The 17,022-nt window shown below is 36.6% G+C and overlaps 1 protein-coding gene across 1 annotated transcript in view; it reads right to left on the bottom strand.

Annotated features, from left to right (window-relative positions):
• Positions 1-1,245: 1,245 nt before the first annotated feature.
• The window catches only part of LOC136825616 (retinitis pigmentosa 1-like 1 protein), a 106,030-nt gene continuing 90,253 nt past the window's right edge, over positions 1,246-17,022 (bottom strand). Inside the window, exons 7-9 of the mRNA XM_067082203.1 lie at positions 7,016-7,052; positions 5,326-5,486; positions 1,246-2,434 (exon numbers count right to left, since the gene is read on the bottom strand). Coding sequence (XP_066938304.1) covers positions 2,405-2,434; positions 5,326-5,486; positions 7,016-7,052 — 228 coding nt within the window. The 3' untranslated portion in view covers positions 1,246-2,404. The remainder of the gene's footprint in view (positions 2,435-5,325; positions 5,487-7,015; positions 7,053-17,022) is intronic.

Raw genomic sequence — 17,022 nt, 5'->3', positions numbered from 1 at the left:
TTTATGTAATTTCTTAATAAGTAGCTGTTTTGTTTATTTATGTACGTATGTATGATATATATACATATGTATATATGTATGTATACCGTATATATATGTGTGTGTATGTATGTATGTATACTGTATATATATGTGTGTGTATGTATGTATGTATATAATTATATATATGCATATATGTATGTATATAATTATATATATATATATATATATATATATATATATATATATATATATATATATATATATATATATATATATATATATATATATATATATATATATATATATATATATATATACATATATACATTTCACAGTGTTCTAGTGTAACAAACTCATGAAATTGATCAGTACATGATTATACATTAGGTTCTGAGAAAATATAGATCCAACTGTGTTTTTGCTGACTATAAAAAAAATTCCACATAGAGAGAAACACGCGTATGTACAGACATACACCCCATTGAAAGATAACTAGATATTCATTCAAAAGTACCTTAATCACAATGGAAATAAAAAAGGATTTCAAAACACATAGAAATAAGAGACTGTATTTGAATGAACATTTCGAGAAAATGCTGAACATGAATTTGCAGTTGTCTTTTTTAACATTCTCATCAACGTGGATCAAACGTCTCTATTTGCGATCGTCTTTATAAAAATAGATCAAACAACTAACCTTGCACTTACAAAGGATAAACTGACTAAGAGTCCTGGTTTTTCACTAGTTCCTAATTATTATTATTATATTATTATTATTGGTCCTTTGTTGCCAAAGAAAGGCACCTTGGGGTCAGTACAATCACCGATTCAAGAACGAACGAAAAAAAATAAAAGGTCTGTATTACATATTTACATCAATTGATAACAACACTATTAATAGTTTTTTCTTTTTGTCATTAAATTTATAATGACAGGTTCATGTAAAATGATACAATGATTTGAGGGAAACATGAATGTGATGCATAGGGCGCATTCTACTAGTTTTTTTCGATGGGAGGTAAACTTGATTGAAGGGATGTTTTCTATTAGGATTCGGCGCATTCTACTGGGTGTCCAAACCTCGACATCTTATTCTTCAGAGTTGTGACGTCATTCACTTCCCGGGAAGCGTATTGACATTATTATATAAAAAAAAGACATTTAAAACATCTGGGTTAATTTCGTTCGTCATGAGAGCCTTCCATATGTATTACCGGGTCACTGTTGAACGTAAACGTGGCAGAATTACACCGGAAACTCGTATTTTCAAAGAAAATGGGGCGTTCCGTGGCCCCTCGACTTTTCTGCTGCGAGTGTGGTACTTTCCCCGCCATTTTTCATCACCTTGTTCTTCAATTCCTTCGTTACTTCCTAAAGCACTCAAGTATAGTATGAAATCCAAATGCTTTACAGGAACAGGAAAAAAATGGTTAAGGATAATGGTTGTATACATATTCTTGACAGATCGCTTTCTTCACGCAGTATTCCTTATGACGTCATCTCCATGTAGCGTAACCTTCGGTGACGTCATCATATACGTCACACCCGGTGTTATAGTGACGTCATCGTCCATTACTTCTAAGTAGGTGTGAGAAGGGCAACTGTGATAGCAAAAGACCGACCCTCTCTTTCTTCTATACTACCCACAAAAGCTGATTCCGTGATTATTATAAGTCGAAATGCACCATATCAAAATATATGTTTGTATATAATATATTTCACTAATTACAAACCCTTTATATACATAATACTAATATTAACCTAGGTGAAAACTACCACAATATACATTAGTATGTCATTAAGTTCTTTCCCTTCCTTAAGAAATGCTTCAGCTAAGGTCTTTCCAGGACTTGATTTAAAAAAAAACGGGAAACTGGGTCATACGTCAAGGGCGTTGCTTAGCCCCGCGACTATTTGGACAAGTACCAAATATTGGTAAAAATATCGGACACCGCTAAATCTTCCTTTTGGTCGTTGTGTACCTTGACATGGCTAACCCTATCGTAACCATGACAGGATATGAAATACAAAATTCGAGCTAAACGACAGACTGACTGACTGACTCACTCACTGACTTTACTGACTGACTCTAACTCTGGCTATTTCGTAACTGACTCTACTACATTGTTTGGTTCTCCTGCACCGGGCAACGTTGGTCGTCTGACTCTCCTCTCTTCCAAAAGAGGTGGATAAGAAATGAAACTATAAACGCTGATCAACAAAAACGATGATGACTTTTCAGGGAGAAATGTTTTTTATAAGATTCCTCGACATTGTAGCTTCAGGTTTTGATGCCATACGTCTTAAATGTAAGGTTGGAGAATCAATAATTTAAAAAAATAGAAAGTATGACAGCTGGAAAATGATTTGCAAATCGACAGCAGAGATTCCCTTCTTTCGGGAGATGTTAGTCAGGATTCTATTAGGCTTCTACTTCGACGGGCTGCGTTTCCTGAAATGATAAAAGAAAAAGAAGAATAATCATTAGTTAAGTGGGTTATCAAAATATACAGAAATATAGTTTATACGCTACATTGTGATATAAACGAGAGCTTAAGAAAAATGGTTCAAGTCAGTTTCCAAAATTAGTGAGGTATATGTTAACAATAAGAAAAAGGTTGAAACATTTATTACAATATATATATATATATATATATATATATATATATATATATATATATATATATATATATATATATATATATATATATATATATATATATATATTGTAACATACACACACACACACACACACACACACACACACACACACACACATATATATATATATATATATATATATATATATATATATATATATATATTTATATATGTGTGTGCATGTACACACACAAATTTACAAACATTTCTTCAAAGATATTAATATCAATCTCAATCTATAAAATGGTAATTTTAAAAACGTCTATAATATCCACGAAAACAAATGAATACTTGATGTTTGTGTATGTAAGAAGGTCTGAAAGGTGTAACAGGAGGAAAACCTCAAAGCAGTTGCATCATGAAACAATTGTTAGACAGGGTGGAAAGTCAGATGGAAGAATGAGAATATGAACGGAGGTACAGTCAAAGGAATGCACGAGGTTGCAGCTAGGGGATCAGGACATTTTAAAAAAATCCAGCGATAGGCTTTATCAGCCAAAAACCTCCTGCTCGTTCTTTTACCACGTGATTTAATTAATTTCTCTCTTGTCGAGTTTGCACCATCAAGCTCTGGAATTCTTTCCCTGCCTTCGTTTTCTCTGAGTCCTATACTTTCCCATTTTTCAAGAAGTGGGTCTAACGGTGTGCCCTGGGCTGGGAGACCAATCGCCGTTCGTTGCCAATTTTCGCATTTCGCGAATGTCTGGCTTAGATAAGAAACCTGGGTTGCGTGTCCAATTTGGCCTTCGCTCGATAAAATATAATGAAGACGTTACAAAAAAAAAAAAAATCTTTTCCAAGAGACAAAAATACCCAGCATTAATAATAAAATCTGTAGAGAAACGAATCTCAAAATACAGGCAGACATACTAACAGACAGAGGGAAGGATGAGAGGAATAATAAAAGGATTCAGAGAAAGAATTCCTCGGGTAAAGTTCATAGCATTCCTGTTCGTCATTTCAACGGGCTGGGTATTGATCCTTTGATCTGATATCCGAAATGACATAAAACCACAGTGAGCCTCTGCTGTGTGTGACACGACATGCGAGAGTCATGCCCTGGATGTTAACGACCTTGTTTTCCTCCTTCTTAAACCCGATTTCGAGTCAATGTAACCCCTTAGAACAGTGGTTCTTGACCCTTTTCAATGTATGCACCCCTTTCAGATCAGCAGTCAGTTCTCGCACCCCCTGAATTGCTGAAATACAAAAAAAAAAGCTAAAATACAAAGTTGATGTGATGTGTATTAATAACCAAACAAGGTGTAGGTTTATCTATTGCTCAGAGCACTGGTTTAGCAATAATAATAATAATAATAATAATAATAATAATAATAATAATAATAATAATAATAATAATAATAATAATATTCTTTGGAAGCTTGAATTTCAAGTCAATGGCCGCTGTGGCGGGCTTGTTCCGTATGAATAAGGTTCATATTCTGAATAATAATAATAATAATAATAATAATAATAATAATAATAATAATAATAATAATAACACTTCTTGCACAGTAAAGCACTGGGATCTTTCACATTTCCAGTTTTTGTTCTCCAAAGCATGTTCAAGTGCCGGTCTCACATGGGACAAGAAACAAACATATATATAAAAATAAACGTTCCTGTGGATTTTTTAAAAATCTAAAACTGCTCATGTACGAAGGACGAATACATGCGATGAAATATCAGGAAAGTAAGACACAATAAACAGAGGTTGCACATACATGCGTGCAGTCATTGTTTGATCAACGCCTGAAGCGCGCGAGAAAAAGAATTGAAGATGTATAAAATAACAGGAAGTATACAAAACCCCCTGAAATACCAAGTATTGACAAAAATATGAAAAAAATCATGTAAAGACGATAAATGACAACATTAAAATGGATGATAATGAATATAATTATTCTCTCGTGATCCCGGAATGGGTGAAGAATGTCCAAAATTATTATGTGCGAACATTTTAACTGGAATATTTCACCCAAAAGAGATAATAAGTTATTGTCGATGATCACAAAGCATTTAAATCCGGTAAGTCTTCAGGGTAAAATGATCAAGAGGTTTTGGAAATGAAATTTCAGACTGAAATTTCAGACCTTTACGTTAAAAGAAATGGTAGGGATAATAAGGCGAATGACATGGGAGTGTAATAGAAAATGGGAGTATAATAGAAAATGGGAGTGTGAGAGAAAACGGGAGTGTAAGAGAAAATGGGAGGGTCATAGAAAATGAGTGTAATGGAAAATGGGAGTGAATAGAAAATGCGTCGGTAAAAGAAAATGGGAGTTCATAGAAAATGGGATCGTAACAGAAAATGGGTGGGTAAAAGAAAATGGAAGGGTAATAGAAAATGGGAAGGTAACTGAAAATAGGAAGGCAATTTAAAATGGGAGGGTAATAGAAAATGGGAAGGCAATAGAAAATCGAGTGTAATGGAAAATGGGAGGGTAATAGAAAATGGAAGCTTAATATAAAATGGGAATGTAAAAGAAAATGGGAGCTTAATATAAAACGGGAATGTAAAAGAAAATAGGTGTAATAGAAAATGTGAAGGTAACAGAAAATGGGAGGGTAAAAGAAAATGGGAAAATAAAAGATGGGAAGATAATAGAAAATGGGAGGATGATGAAAGAGCCATAACATTTCCAAATTAACCCGGGGCACCACCGCCCTCCCCCTCCTTACCTCCCCTCCCGTGACGTCATTCACCTCATCTTTGGGATCAGGAGAGCTCACTTCCTCCATCCTAGGGGCTTCCTCTTCGTCAGGAGTCTGTTCCTTTCCTTCGGGTTCCTCGCGTTCTTCAGGGGCGGCGGATTCTCCTTCCTCCTCCTCTTCTTCGTCGCCTGCAGATAGAATTTGCTTAGTGCATCTGAGACTTTGTTTTTGGCGAAAGGAACAACTCCTACTCAAAATCATTACATTCATATGAAGGCAAATAATGAAAAATAAAATTCTTTTACTTACATTTACTTATTTTTTGAGGCTTTTTGTAGCTAAATCGTCAACGAATTGTTCTGATTGGTGCTTGGGGCCTATCTAGTTACGTTACTTGTGCAGAATTGGTACAAAAAGTAAATGCCAAGGCTAGAGAAATTAGCTGTAAAGTAAAAGCCAGTTGAAAATCAGATGAAATATGGAAATATGTCTCATACCAAGAGGACAGACACACGCCGAGTTGGGTGGGAGTTGAGAATTTTGCCTACAGTGTACCACCACCTACACTGCCTTCTGCAATCAAATTTCATTCAAATTGTCTTCCTTCAAAGGCCACCTTTCATCTAGGAATATATCCTTATTTAAGTCTATGAAGGGCTCAGTGGTGGTGAAAATCCCTCAGTACAATGATAAAGTTTCTTGTTTCATACATTGTATAAATGGTAACAGAGTTGTATACCTGCTGAATTGTGTGAGACTGAATATTCAAACTTCTACATAAGGTAAAGAAGGGACCTTAATAATGTAGTTCGTGGCAGAAACTACTTTGATAGTAAAATAGGTCATAAACACGTCGGTATCATATCACACACACGTCACAAACATGTTGAATACAAGTTGGAGACATACTGGTAGTCCTAACCATTGCTTTAAACGATTACCCAGCACTGACCAATGATTCGTTCTCCACTGACGGTCGCCAACTTTTCAACCTCTTGTTATATGTATGCAACAAGCTGTGACTTGTTTTCAACCTCTTGCTATATGTATGCAACAAGCTGTCGACTTGTTTTCAACCTCTTCTATGTATGTAAAAAGTTGCTGACTTGTTTTCAACCTCTTGTTATATGTATGCAACGAGTTGCTGACTATTTCAACCTCTTGTTATATGGATGCAACATATTGCTTGACTTGTTTTTAACCTCTTGTTATATGTATGCAACAAGCTGCCAACTTGTTTTCAACCTCTTGTTATATGTATGCAACAGTCAACTACCTTGTTTTCAAGCTTTTTTGACATGGATGCAAGAAGTCGCCAACCTGTGTTCACGACATGTTTACTACAAAGTGGACACGTCCTAACTGCGAACAGATGACTTTCGAACACAAATCACTTTGTGAAAATATCACAACAGAAGCTTTTCAATACGTAAATCTCATGGTCAACATGATAAATATTATCATGTGACATTTTATCAACATGATAAATGTTATCATATGACATTTTAATATCTAAGAAGTGACAGTGACTCCATTAAATGAAAGTTTACCCCCGTCATTCTGGAGGGCATTTTGACACCTGTCAATGTGACAGATAGCTTTTCATATCAGAGGACACCTTGGTGACAGAGAACCTTTAACACACATCAGGGAGACGGGAATATGTTTCACCTCACTAAAGGATATAAATTTCTGAACAAATCACAAAGACATTTACCTTTCGCAGCTTCTTCTTCAACCGGGTTGGCCTCAGGCTGAAAGTAGAAAAGACAGAAATAAAATAAAATAAATTTTTTTACCAAGTGATGATCTCAAGGTCACACCTGAAAAAATAATTTTTTGAGTTAAGAATTTTTTTTAAATTTCTGCAATGCATTACTAGCCTGATACAATTCCTGTATTTTAATCATTTACTTAATTTTTTCTGTTTATTAATTTGTTAATTTATTTTTCCTTTTTTAATAAGTGATCTCTTCTTTCCGTATTTCCCATCGCCTTCTGTTACTTCTTTCTAATGAACACCATAATATTCTTTGGGAGCTTGAATTTCAAGTCAGTGGCCCCATTTGTGGGCTTGTTCCACATGAACAGGGTTCATCATCTGAATAATAATAATAATAATAATAATAATAATAATAATAATAATAATAATAATAATAATAATATTCTTTAGAAGCTTGAATTTCAAGTCAGTGGCCCCTTTTGTGGGCTTGTCCCATATGAATAGCGTTCATCACCTGAATAATAATAATAATAATAATAATAATAATAATAATAATAATAATAATAATAATAATAATAATTACAGATTATTATAATAACATTAACTTCACTCTGAACTTAATCTTTCTCCACATCTCTTAAATAAAACTCCATGACTGTAAAATTTCTACATATAAGATTTTGGTTCGTACACACCCTGTGAATTAACATAAAAGACTTTGTATCCGTATAAAACCAAACAAAACAGAACATCAATAAGTATTTCAAGCCACCAAGCCTTAAAACATTACAATACACACAGAACAGCATGAACATCCATTTCCCAAAAAGCAAGAAATTAAATAATAATAATAATAATAATAATAATAATAATAATAATAATAATAATAATAATAATAATAATTCTGCAACACAAATCTTGGTGGGCACAAAGAGGCTGCAAAGCTTAGGGTCTATGTGCAGTGATTCTGAAACACGTGTCTTCAAATGTCAAAATGAAATGGACATGGAGCTACTAGTGAGTATGTTATTTGCATATATATATATATATATATATATATATATATATATATATATATATATATATATATATATATATATATATATATATATATATATATATATATATATATATATATACTGTACATATAAATAAGTATGTAACACAAATACACATACAAACATTTAAGTTACGGATACTTATGATACTCGTACACAAAATACAGCACATGCATATGTAATATATTCGTATCCTTCTCCTGTAGAAAGCTAGCCAGACTCTTCGAGAGATTGAGATCATATTATTCTCAGACGCTACAGGAGATAAAAATATTATTCCCAGACACTTCGAGTGATGAAAATCATGAATAAGAGTGACTCCGTTTAGAAATTTTCAAGATATCGTGTTTTCTGGGGACGTGGCTTCTTCGAGTTAAAATTCAAGAAGCAATGCACAAAATGGAAGAGAGGAATATCCGTTTAAACGGCAGCAATATATTATACGCGACAGTTATATATTAAAATTTAATGTCGCCATATTAAAACTCTGGCTGTTTCATTCCATTTTCATAGTTTATTTATAAGCCTCTGTACCTCCATCACTTTCTATGGATTTAACTCGATTATTTTCGCCAACTGTGGAAGTAAAGATATATAAAAAACATGGCATCTTAAAATAAAAACTGTTCGACTTCATTTACCCAACCAGTACAGAACGGCAAGACTTCGAGGTTTCAGCCTGGCCTCATGCCCATTAAGCTGCAAAATTAGAGTTAGGGACACAAACCCTCCTATTAAGTTCATTATCCGTTTAAGAGGCTCTTTCGGCTTCGGGGATAATAAGTCTACCGAGCTGTGCGGAACGAGTAATTCGTCCGCCCACCCACAGACGGCAGGAATTTCTTGCTATCTTTAGACAGCGTCCTCGATTCTTTTCTTCTTCTTCTTCTTCTTTTTTACATTCTTACTTTACGAGGTATCGATCGCATTTACAATAATCGTCAACCCAGCCACTCAAAGCATATATCTCTTGGCCTTATTGGAAGAAGTTGATAACTTTTGGCCTAAAAACGCAAGAAAAAGATAAAAAATCGAGAAAATTTGAAGTGGTAAAATCGCAAGACAGGTCTGTTTATTGTTATTAACTAACAGGAAGAAGTTAAAAGGCCAGTAATTGGTATCAACATCAATTTAAAGAGTCAAGGAGTATTTTCCTCAATTGCAGCAGATCCCTGAAATGGAAAACTGTAGTATCTGCAAAATTTTCGAAATTGAGATATGCCACCTATTGGACTCGTGAAACCCTAATACACAAGTTACTGCAGTTTAAAAATAATTCTTCAATGCTTTATTTAGTGGGGGTCCCATATTATTCTGCCCTAAAATGGTAAACTGCAGTATCTGCAAAATTTTCGAAACTGAGATATGCCACCAACTGGGCTCGTGAAACGGTAAAACACAGTTACTGCAGCTTCAGAATGATTCTTCAATGCTTTCCACGATTATTTAAGGGGTCCCATTTGCAGTGTCTGCAAAATCAGTAGTAAGGCAAGGGAAAACTGCAGTATCTACCATTTTTCTCAGTTTTCTATTTTTGCAAACACTGCAGTCTTCCATCTTAGGGCAGACTACCGCTTTCAGTACGACTTACTTAACTGTGTCCATGAGAAATTAAATAAATAAATCCTGTGAGAATCATTATTATTCGTGAATGAGCTATAATTTGAAGCTACGAAAAACGACTGACTATTTAGTCCGAACCTTCTCAACACTAGATTTCCAAACCAATTTTGAATTTTTGTAAAGGCCGAGCATAACAAAAATAATGAGGCTAATGTCACACAACCAATCAAATTTTTTGGGCATTTTTGTTGTTCTTACCATTATACCGATCTGATAATTGCCGAGGTTTCCGTCTTGTATCATCTAAGAAAAAAAATAGAAATAGAGATAATATAGATAATAGAGTTAATAGAGAATTTTTTTTGGAGAAAGTCTAGGTTATTGTAAAACAATTCTAGTTTTTCTATTAACTTTCCTATTTTGGAAGATGGATTATATTATGTAAAAGAGATAATTGTTATTTCAGATGATCAGAAAAGACGAAATTAAGAAAAATAGAAAAATAAAATTCCGCGTCAGAGTTTAAGTACATGAAAGCATATTTTTAAGTATATTTAAAGTGTGCGTTACATACACTCATATGTACACATTTCTTCAACATAAAGCATTTTCCCATAGCAGAGGATGTGACTCCAAAGAGAGAGAGAGAGAGAGAGAGAGAGAGAGAGAGAGAGAGAGAGAGAGAGAGAGAGAGAGAGAGAGAGCTGGTATTTTTCTAGACTTTTCATATCATTGAGAAATTTATTGTTATATGCCCGAGTGCCAAACTGAACTAAGATATATATATATATATATATATATATATATATATATATATATATATATATATATATATATATATATATATATATATATATATATATATATATATATACACACATATATTTATATAAAGGTATCACTATTTTTCGTCTAAGGTTAGATGCCAGCTCATTATTGCATTCCTTGAATTAAGTGAAATTAGCTTTTTGATGCTCATGTTCTTGTCCTTGAATATAACATGAAGAATACTAACTAATCGAACTGAATATTTACATATGAAACTAAACACAGGCAGTGAATGGATTCCTTTGTATAAATAACATCATCGTTCTTCCGGCAAACATGAGTGAGTCGTCCTGACCTGCATTATCAGAGATCGCCTCTAAGTCTTTTCCTTCGCCATCTGGAGGTTCTTGAAGTCTCGGATCAAGATTTCGTTCTTCGCCTCCAGATCTTCCATCTCGTCCTCCAAAAGAAGAAGATTCTCGTTCGCGCTGTTGGCCAGCCTCACCGTCTCTTCCAGCGGTTGGTCCTCGTCTTCCGCATGCAGTAAACTTGCTGACTAAGCTTCATCTTCTTTTGCAGCTGACGTTGGAGGGGGTCATTTTCTCTCGACATATCTCCAGCTTGCTCCTGCAGTGATCGAACGTTGAAACTGGAGGTTTTCCTTCTCAGTCCTAAAGTGGCTGAGTTCGCTTTCCAGTCCTTGGATTCGTTCAGTCATCCGCATCCTTTCTTCTTCCATCTCGCGCAGTTCCGTCTAAAGGTGACCTGCTATTGACGGATTTGACAATTGAGCTTTGCCAACTGACCAGTCCTTGGATTCGTTCAGTCATCCGCATCTTTCTTCTTCCATCTCACGCAGTTCCGTCTAAAGGTGACCTGCTATTGACGGATTTGACAACTGAGCTTTGCCAACTGACCAGTCCTTGGATTCGTTCAGTCATCCGCATCCTTTCTTCTTCCATCTCACGCAGTTCCTCTAAAGGTGACCTGCTATTGACGGATTTGACAATTGAGCTTTGCCAACTGACCAGTCCTTGGATTCGTTCAGTCATCCGCATCCTTTCTTCTTCCATCTCACGCAGTTCCGTCTAAAGGTGACCTGCTATTGACGGATTTGACAATTGAGCTTTGCCAACTGACCAGTCCTTGGATTCGTTCAGTCATCCGCATCCTTTCTTCTTCCATCTCACGCAGTTCCGTCTAAAGGTGACCTGCTATTGACGGATTTGACAATTGAGCTTTGCCAACTGACCAGTCCTTGGATTCGTTCAGTCATCCGCATCTTTTTCTTCTTCCATCTCACGCAGTTCCCTCTAAAGGTGACCTGCTATTGACGGATTTGACAATTGAAGCTTTGCCAACTGACCAGTCCTTGGATTCGTTCAGTCATCCGCATCTTTTCTTCTTCCATCTCACGCAGTTCCGTCTAAAGGTGACCTGCTATTGACGGATTTGACAATTGAGCTTTGCAAACTGACCAGTCCTTGGATTCGTTCAGTCATCCGCATCCTTTCTTCTTCCATCTCACACAGTTCCGTCTAAAGGTGACCTGCTATTGACGGATTTGACAATTGAGCTTTGCCAACTGACCAGTCCTTGGATTCGTTCAGTCATCCGCATCTTTTCTTCTTCCATCTCACGCAGTTCCGTCTAAAGGTGACCTGCTATTGACGGATTTGACAATTGAGCTTTGCCAACTGACCAGTCCTTGGATTCGTTCAGTCATCCGCATCCTTTCTTCTTCCATCTCACACAGTTCCCTCTAAAGGTGACCTGCTATTGACGGATTTGACAATTGAGCTTTGCAAACTGACCAGTCCTTGGATTCGTTCAGTCATCCGCATCCTTTCTTCTTCCATCTCACACAGTTCCGTCTAAAGGTGACCTGCTATTGACGGATTTGACAATTGAGCTTTGCCAACTGACCAGTCCTTGGATTCGTTCAGTCATCCGCATCCTTTCTTCTTCCATCTCACGCAGTTCCGTCTAAAGGTGACCTGCTATTGACGGATTTGACAATTGAGCTTTGCCAACTGACCAGTCCTTGGATTCGTTCAGTCATCCGCATCTTTTCTTCTTCCATCTCACGCAGTTCCCTCTAAAGGTGACCTGCTATTGACGGATTTGACAATTGAGCTTTGCCAACTGACCAGTCCTTGGAATCGTTCAGTCATCCGCATCTTTTCTTCTTCCATCTCACGCAGTTCCGTCTAAAGGTGACCTGCTATTGACGGATTTGACAATTGAGCTTTGCAAACTGACCAGTCCTTGGATTCGTTCAGTCATCCCATCCTTTCTTCTTCCATCTCACACAGTTCCGTCTAAAGGTGACCTGCTATTGACGGATTTGACAATTGAGCTTTGCCAACTGACCAGTCCTTGGATTCGTTCAGTCATCCGCATCTTTTCTTCTTCCATCTCACGCAGTTCCGTCTAAAAGGTGACCTGCTATTGACGGATTTGACAATTGAGCTTTGCCAACTGACCAGTCCTTGGATTCGTTCAGTCATCCGCATCCTTTCTTCTTCCATCTCACGCAGTTCCCTCTAAAGGTGACCTGCTATTGACGGATTTGACAATTGAGCTTTGCCAACTGACCAGTCCTTGGATTCGTTCAGTCATCCGCATCCTTTCTTCTTCCATCTCACACAGTTCCGTCTAAAGGTGACCTGCTATTGATGGATTTGACAATTGAGCTTTGCCAACTGACCAGTCCTTGGATTCATTCAGTCATCCGCATCCTTTCTTCTTCCATCTCACGCAGTTCCGTCTAAAGGTGACCTGCTATTGATGGATTTGACAATTGAGCTGAACTGACTTTCATCCGCCAACTGACCAGTCCTTGGATTCGTTCAGTCATCCGCATCTTTTCTTCTTCCATCTCACGCAGTTCCGTCTAAAGGTGACCTGCTATTGACGGATTTGACAACTGAGCTTTGCCAACTGACCAGTCCTTGGATTCGTTCAGTCATCCGCATCCTTTCTTCTTCCATCTCACGCAGTTCCGTCTAAAGGTGACCTGCTATTGACGGATTTGACAATTGAGCTTTGCCAACTGACCAGTCCTTGGATTCGTTCAGTCATCCGCATCCTTTTCTTCTTCCATCTCACGCAGTTCCCTCTAAAGGTGACCTGCTATTGACGGATTTGACAATTGAGCTTTGCCAACTGACCAGTCCTGGATTCGTTCAGTCATCCGCATCCTTTCTTCTTCCATCTCACACAGTTCCGTCTAAAGGTGACCTGCTATTGACGGATTTGACAATTGAGCTTTGCCAACTGACCAGTCCTTGGATTCGTTCAGTCATCCATCCTTTCTTCTTCCATCTCACGCAGTTCCGTCTAAAGGTGACCTGCTATTGACGGATTTGACAATTGAGCTTTGCCAACTGACCAGTCCTTGGATTCGTTCAGTCATCCATCCATTTCTTCTTCCATCTCGCTGTTCAGCAGTTCCGTCTAAAGGTGACCTGCTATTGACGGATTTGACAATTGAGCTTTGCCAACTGACCAGTCCTTGGATTCGTTCAGTCATCCGCATCTTTCTTCTTCCATCTCACGCAGTTCCGTCTAAAGGTGACCTGCTATTGACGGATTTGACAATTGAGCTTTGCCAACTGACCAGTCCTTGGATTCGTTCAGTCATCCGCATCCTTTCTTCTTCCATCTCACGCAGTTCCGTCTAATGGTGACCTGCTATTGACGGATTTGACAATTGAGCTTTGCCAACTGACCAGTCCTTGGATTCGTTCAGTCATCCGCATCCTTTCTTCTTCCATCTCACGCAGTTCCGTCTAAAGGTGACCTGCTATTGACGGATTTGACAATTGAGCTTTGCCAACTGACCAGTCCTTGGATTCGTTCAGTCATCCGCATCCTTTCTTCTTCCATCTCACGCAGTTCCGTCTAAAGGTGACCTGCTATTGACGGATTTGACAATTGAGCTTTGCCAACTGACCAGTCCTTGGATTTGTTCAGTCATCCGCATCCTTTCTTCTTCCATCTCACGCAGTTCCGTCTAAAGGTGACCTGCTATTGACGGATTTGACAATTGAGCTTTGCCAACTGACCAGTCCTTGGATTCGTTCAGTCATCCGCATCTTTCTTCTTCCATCTCACGCAGTTCCGTCTAAAGGTGACCTGCTATTGACGGATTTGACAATTGAGCTTTGCCAACTGACCAGTCCTTGGATTCGTTCAGTCATCCGCATCCTTTCTTCTTCCATCTCACGCAGTTCCGTCTAAAGGTGACCTGCTATTGACGGATTTGACAATTGAGCTTTGCCAACCGAGCAGTCAAGCTCGTTACCTTGTTGCTTAGGGCATCACTCGGCTGTTGAACAGCGTCAGCGTTCTTAGTCAGTCGCTTATTTTCTACTTTCATCCTCGTTATCTCCTCTTCCAGCTGCTTTTCCATTGCTAGCCAATCCAAAAACAGCAACCAGAAGCCAATTCTTGATTCCAAAGGCTGTTTCCAGACCTGGGTCCATGTTGACGGATTCCGCTGAGATTCCACTGCACAAAAGTGCACCAAAGAACTGCTGCTAGGCCGAGGCAAGGAACAAGAAGTTGTAGATCCATTTAGGAGTCTGTACGGACAGAACCCACTCTTCAGCTTATATTCATTTCCCTCTCACATTTTTCTTTCTTTTTTTTCAGAATTTCAAATATTTTCTTGAGAAAAATTTTAAGATTTTTCCAGTTCATGCATCGCCAAACCCATAAAAATGCCAAACGACCGTGGAGACTCGTCTTTATGGCTTTTCGCATCATTAAATATTATCTCTGAGTCCTGACCGTCTTTATCATTTGCATATATCATCAGGAGACTCTTATGGGCTGTCTCTATGAGCAAGAGCCCGTGCTGGCACAAAGCCACCTTATTTTCAAATAACAGCGCGTAGACACCACACACACATCCTGTCTCAGCCCCACTGTTGTACCAGACAGTCTCTCTCTCTCTCTCTCTCTAAATGATAGAGTAAAAGTTTGGGCTATATATATATATATATATATATATATATATATATATATATATATATATATATATATATATATATATATATATATATATATAAGTCTAATCCTTCAGGCCAGCCCTAGGAGAGCTGTTAACCAGCTCAGTGGTCTGGTTAAACTAAGATATACTTAACTTTTATATATATATATATATATATATATATATATATATATATATATATATATATATATATATATACACACACATAGATACATACTTATATTTCACTGGAAGAAATCGAGGATACATTATTTGCTTCTGATTCACTATCTGATTATGATACACGTGATCCTGATCTGGTGGAAAGTGACAATGATAATGATGCTTATAACGATGATGGTGATTATACCCCTAGAACAGACTCTTGCGTTGATGTTGCTGAATCATGCATACAGACTGAAGTTGAATTAAATGATAATGATCCCAAATAGGTGGGCAATACAATAATCCATGCAGGCTCAAAAGGTAGTTAGATAATCACGTACCCAAATGATCAAATAAATATTTCTATTTTTTGATAGCTATTATTATTATTATTATTATTATTATTATTATTATTATTATCATTAAAAAATACTCATAGTACCATGAGTCTTAAAATGGAGAAACAAATCCACAGTCATGTATATGTACATATACATTTCCCCATTATTATTATTATTATATTATTATTATTATTATTATTATTATTATTATTATTATTATTATTATTATTATTATTATTATTATTCAGAAGATGAAACCTATTCATATGGAACAAGCCCACCACAGGGGCCACTGACTTGAAATTCAAGCTTCCAAAGAATATTAAGGTGTTCACTAGGAATAAGTAACAGGGGGTAAAGGGAAATACAGAAAGAAGAGATCTCACTTATTAAAAAGGACAAAATAAATTAATAAATTAGTTATTAAATTAATTACTAAATCAATGAGAAGCAACCTTTGCCTAAAAGATCAAGGTATCACCAACGGAGAGATTTATCCTCCATGGATATAAAAGTGGGGTCAGTTCACAAACCTACCATTGAAAGTTATGAGTAAAAATAGCTTCATATTAGATACGTCAGGTTTCAGAGTATACAGTATATTATTTACAAGGGGCAGATATCAAATTGATGGTGTGGAAAAAGGATGTTTAGCATCACTAATAAAGGTATTTAAATTATTTTGTACATATTTTGAAGTATAGCATTTAGACAGAATGTACAAGAAGTGTTGCAAATATGGAACATTGGTATATCATACAGTGATAGTGCATATTGGAAGGGTTAATTGTGCCATTGACAAACATCTCAGAATCCAACGAAATTTCATTTTTTAAAATTTCTTCCACATTTTAATAAATTTTTTTAAACATTTGTTACTCGCAAGCTAAAACAAAGTTCAATCCTGAAAATATATGGCTTAATGATGTAGTAATATTTTTTTTTTAAACTGGAAGAATTTTTAAATGTGCAATTAGCTAGGAATGAGAATCAAAATAAATTTTGCAGCGAAAGGGTTAAGGTGAATTTTGTTAAACTTAAAAACCACGGAAAATCTGCAACCTTGAACTTTGACCTCCAAAGTCACTCATGGTAAGCTTTAAAATC

Source organism: Macrobrachium rosenbergii, chromosome 39, assembly GCF_040412425.1.
Source record: "Macrobrachium rosenbergii isolate ZJJX-2024 chromosome 39, ASM4041242v1, whole genome shotgun sequence".
Lineage (NCBI taxonomy): Eukaryota > Metazoa > Arthropoda > Malacostraca > Decapoda > Palaemonidae > Macrobrachium > Macrobrachium rosenbergii.
The sequence above is the reverse complement of the archived record's forward strand: the minus strand, read 5'-3'. Positions and strand labels throughout refer to the sequence as shown.